This window comes from Vigna angularis, chromosome 4, assembly GCF_016808095.1.
Source record: "Vigna angularis cultivar LongXiaoDou No.4 chromosome 4, ASM1680809v1, whole genome shotgun sequence".
NCBI classification, from domain to species: Eukaryota; Viridiplantae; Streptophyta; class Magnoliopsida; order Fabales; family Fabaceae; genus Vigna; species Vigna angularis.
In genome coordinates, this window is record NC_068973.1 from 22120990 (window position 1) to 22125481 (window position 4492).

General features: G+C 29.3%; 1 protein-coding gene across 1 annotated transcript; it reads left to right on the forward strand.

The window, feature by feature from the left end:
* The first annotated feature begins 227 nt into the window (after nt 1–227).
* On the forward strand, nt 228–836 carry LOC108331423 (uncharacterized). Its single transcript, XM_017566088.2, has 2 exons — nt 228–386; nt 522–836. Exons 1-2 carry the CDS (start codon nt 275–277, stop codon nt 695–697), a joined length of 288 nt encoding a protein of 95 aa, XP_017421577.1. The 5' UTR covers nt 228–274; the 3' UTR covers nt 698–836.
* The last annotated feature ends 3656 nt before the right edge of the window (nt 837–4492 follow it).

The window sequence follows — 4492 nt, forward strand, 5'->3', positions numbered from 1 at the left end:
ATGCAGTATACAGTTTGAGCTTCACATGTAGATGGTTGATTTCTGTTTTTCTCGTTTAAATATTTTCCCCAACAAAGCACATAGCCATCTATTTCAATCCAGACAGTGTTGATGTGACACCCTCGTAGACCATTAGCCTCATGTAAAAATTACCATTGTTGTCTATGGATACGTACCTAATCATCTCAGTGGCATGTGTCAATCTTGCGTCTATAAATAAGAGTGGAACAAGCATAGGTAGAGCACATTCAGATAAAGAGTCAATTAAGAAATAATGGAGCACACAACAAGTCTAATAGTTTTCCTTAAGATGGCTGTTTCACAGAACAAGCGCATTCTATTAGTGGCTTTCGTCATCCTCTGCCTCTTCTCCACCCAAACATTAGGTACTTCTTTCGTCACAAACTGTCAGAACGTTGGATTCGAAATTAAATATTCCCATGTTTCAGTATCCTGTTAATTTCTTTCAAGATTTTTTATTAATCTGTTCTTTTCATTTTTTATTTTTTTTGTGTATGCAGCACGAACGTTGAAAGAAAAAACCAATATAACTAGTGGGGATGCCAGTAATGTTCAACATAGTAAGGAATCGCATGCCGAGGTATTTAAGCCAAAAGATGAGGATGTTAACGTTGGTGGTGATGTGTTCTCAGTGGATTACACTCCAGCATCCAGAAAACCACCGATTCACAATTAAATACTTCGCAATTTTGGTAAAGTAGATAGTGAAGAAAAATTGTACTAATATTCAAGAATAAGCTGTTTTTTTTTTTGTAAAAAGGTTACTATAGCTAGAAGATAAGGTAATTAATATAAGTATTATCATTTTTTGGCAACAGTGAAATTTTCGGTGTCAACTACGTGATTGAAATTATCTTCACTTTGTTCGATTTCTTCTTATGCTAAAGATCCTTAAAAAGTTAAAACTACAAAAAGGAAAGGTGATGTTTATGAAGAATTAAACTACACAGAATTATTTATTGCTAGGCATATGCATGTGTACAGTGTACTACACAGCCTATCTTTTATTTATTGTTCATAGGTCAATGGAAACAAATTATTACATGTAATTTACGAAAAACATTATTTGGCAGTAATAGCTTTAGCTGAACACACCCATGACAAACTTCAACAGTTTTGGATATGAATAAAATAAAACGTACTGTCTCCTCCAAGAAATTTAAATATCTTTCGGTCGGGTTTGGTGTGATCCTACTAAAACACTCCTAATTGTATTGAAGACTGGGTGAATGCTAGAGACCGGACGGACGAACACTGCTCAACGTGCTGTAGGATGAAGACCGGGCAGGCTTTGCTCAAAGCGGGCTACCATTGGGAGCTGAACGAACGTTGAAGACCCCTTAAAACACTCCGAGATGGTTTCGAGACCGAACGGTTCTTGATGACTGGACGGACACGTTGAGGGATAGACGGATTCATTGAAGGCCGGACGACCAAGTTAGTAATGTAACCGAGCGGTAAGTAATACATGTATATAGTACATCATATGCAACCTGTCCCGAAATCATACCTGGGACTCTCATTTATAGGGGTTGTAATGGGCTTTTATCTTTTGTCGGCTTAATGGCGGTCCAATCACGCCTTAATCTCTATTAGGGACTTTAATGAGCTATTATCGTTTGTAATCTGACCATAATGTCGGTCGGCCAGTATGGGTGGTCAACCTGGATAGAATCGTTCGAATCACGGAGTCGAGGGACCATATGATATACCGATCTTTGGAAGAGTTGGACTCGGAAAATCGTTCAATTTTGGATGCGTGAGAGACCGTAAGGTACCGTACGGTACAAAATGGATACAAAATTCAGTCAAACCTTTCAAAATAAAACAAAAAGCCAAACCAAGAGATATTTTTTTTTACTACAACATTAAATGTAATTTTTAATATAAAATTAAAAATAAAGGGTACTACATAAAATCATTATTGTATTGGCACAGACATGGCTGCTTGTGAAGAGGCCATAATGTATAATCTAAATTAACAGTGACTTCATCTTTGTGCACTGTGTGAACGTCCTTTCCAGATGCAATTATATATTATAATATATGGAAGCTTGTTTCAATTTGCAATCCTGTTTGTCATGCACTTTATACTCTTATTTATTTGTTCTATCTGGTTGTTGCTTAGCAAGAGGTTTATTTCTGCATTTGTATTGGTTTTTGTTCTTCTCGATTTTTCCACTTTTACTTACCAATAGCAATACTTCATGCCTTCGTCTTTTGATGTTGAAATTAAATAACCCAAAATTTAGTTCGACTCATGTATAACCATGAAATTTACTGTGGCATTTGATGTCACTACTGCATATAATATTATATACAGTTTCTGTGTAAGCATAAATAGTGGTTCAGAATTGTTTGAATTTGGTTTATTACATGTTAAATCAATTTAACTATCAAATTATGGAGGTTGAAATTGGACGCAGTTGTATAAATAAGTGAAATCCAGATACCTTCTAGGGTTGAAGTTCATAATTCATGACTTATATTTTCAGTCACTTGTAACTTTTAGAGCAAATATTAAAATTGATTTTTAACAAAATTAGTTTATGCTCTGATTTGTAACGAACAAAGCTTCTAACTTACAAGGTTACAATTCAAGGTAATAACTCAACTTATTATATTAATTATAATCATTTGTCACATTTAGTAGTTTATAAATACAAAATTATATGAAAATGTATAATTATATAACATTTACTATATTATTATGTAATTATAATTTTAGGTAATAATAGTAAAAATAAATTTAAATAGTAAAAAATAGATTAAAATATGAGGAATATATAATAATGAAAGAAAATGAAATAATTACTAGTTACTTCCGCCAGAATCTACTTCAATATTATAAGCCAAAAACTAGTGAAATAAGAGTTGAAAAACTTCCTAAATAATCTTGTGTTGGTCAAATTAATTTAAAAAATAGTCAACTAAATTAGTAATTAATTTATTGATCTTATAAAAAATATCTTAATAATTATCCTTCTCAGATAATTCTTTTTATTTTAACTTGTGATAATTTTATCTTTTACCCTTATGCTATGCTAATTTTTCAAAATTGTATTTTATCTTGGTTTTATTTTTGGTATAAATATATTTGTTAAATAGTAAATTATTAAATTAAGGAAAATATTGAGGACAAGTCAAACTCAATATTTTTAAGTAACTTGGTTAAATCCCTAGTACTGTAAAGCCTACGTTTACCTCAAATAGTAATATAGTGACAAAATAGTTTAAAATGAAATTTAAATTATAACTGTTAAATTTAAATGGATAATTGAGACAAAGAATGGAACCATGTTTTATAGTAAATAACGATTATGTGAATTCGACAAAAAACAAAATAATGAAGACTTTGTTCATTCTGGACTTTTAATTTAAGGTCAGCGTAATATATTAACCCATTGTGTGATGAGCTTGAAATACAAACAATTTCAACAAAGAAAATTGAGAATGCATTTACATGGGAAATGCCTTACAATATGCTATCTAATACTTTCTAAATATATAATTAAGTCCCTATGAAAAAAAATTATTCTTTTTGAATACTATAACATTTTATGGTTTTTTAAACAAGATTTTTATCATTTGATAATTATCATTTTGCATCTTATTTATATATATATATAAAATGATTTAATTAAATTTTAAGTCTTTTATAAATTTAAATATTTTTAATAACTTTTATCAAAAAAAAAATTCTACCGAATGTAAAAAATCTTTAAATTTTTAAATTTAGTCTTTATCGTAAATTGTGGCGTTACCATTTGGTTATGTGATCTAATAGAATACCGCAAACTTGAGTTAATATGTTTAAGCATTTTATTTTACTTATTGTCTAAGTTTGTGATGTTTTACTGAAGATAATAGAATCAAATTATTGTGTAATTCAATCAGTAAGAAAAACTTAATTAAAAACAAAGTTTAATACCTTCAATAATAATTTTTTTATTAAAATCTAATTGAAAATACTAATATTTATTATAGATTTAAGTTGTTTTCAATTCTTCATGACTCGAAACATTACAAAATAATAATTAAGTTAAAGTTTGTCACAAAATCAAACAATAAACTTAACTGAGATATATAAAGATTTTATGTAGTTAATGAAAATATCAAATATATGGAAGATATTTAAAACATTTAATTAACAAAAAAAACAAAGAATCTTTGTAAAAATTTGTTAGAAAAATGAATTATGACCATCGACTTTCATCAATAGAGATTCGTCGGAGAAGAAGTTGATAATTATTAGAATTAAACATTTTTATTTGTTCGTGTAAATATAGACATTTATGTTAATATAGTGGTGTAGTATCTGTTAGAATTTATGATTGACAGATGATAATTAATGAACAATAAACCCTTTAAACAAAATAGTTCTCAATATCCTTAGAGCAATAAAGCGGAAGCATACATGAATTAGACATTGAAAACAATAATAAAATAATCTGAGTTGGTTTATGATCTT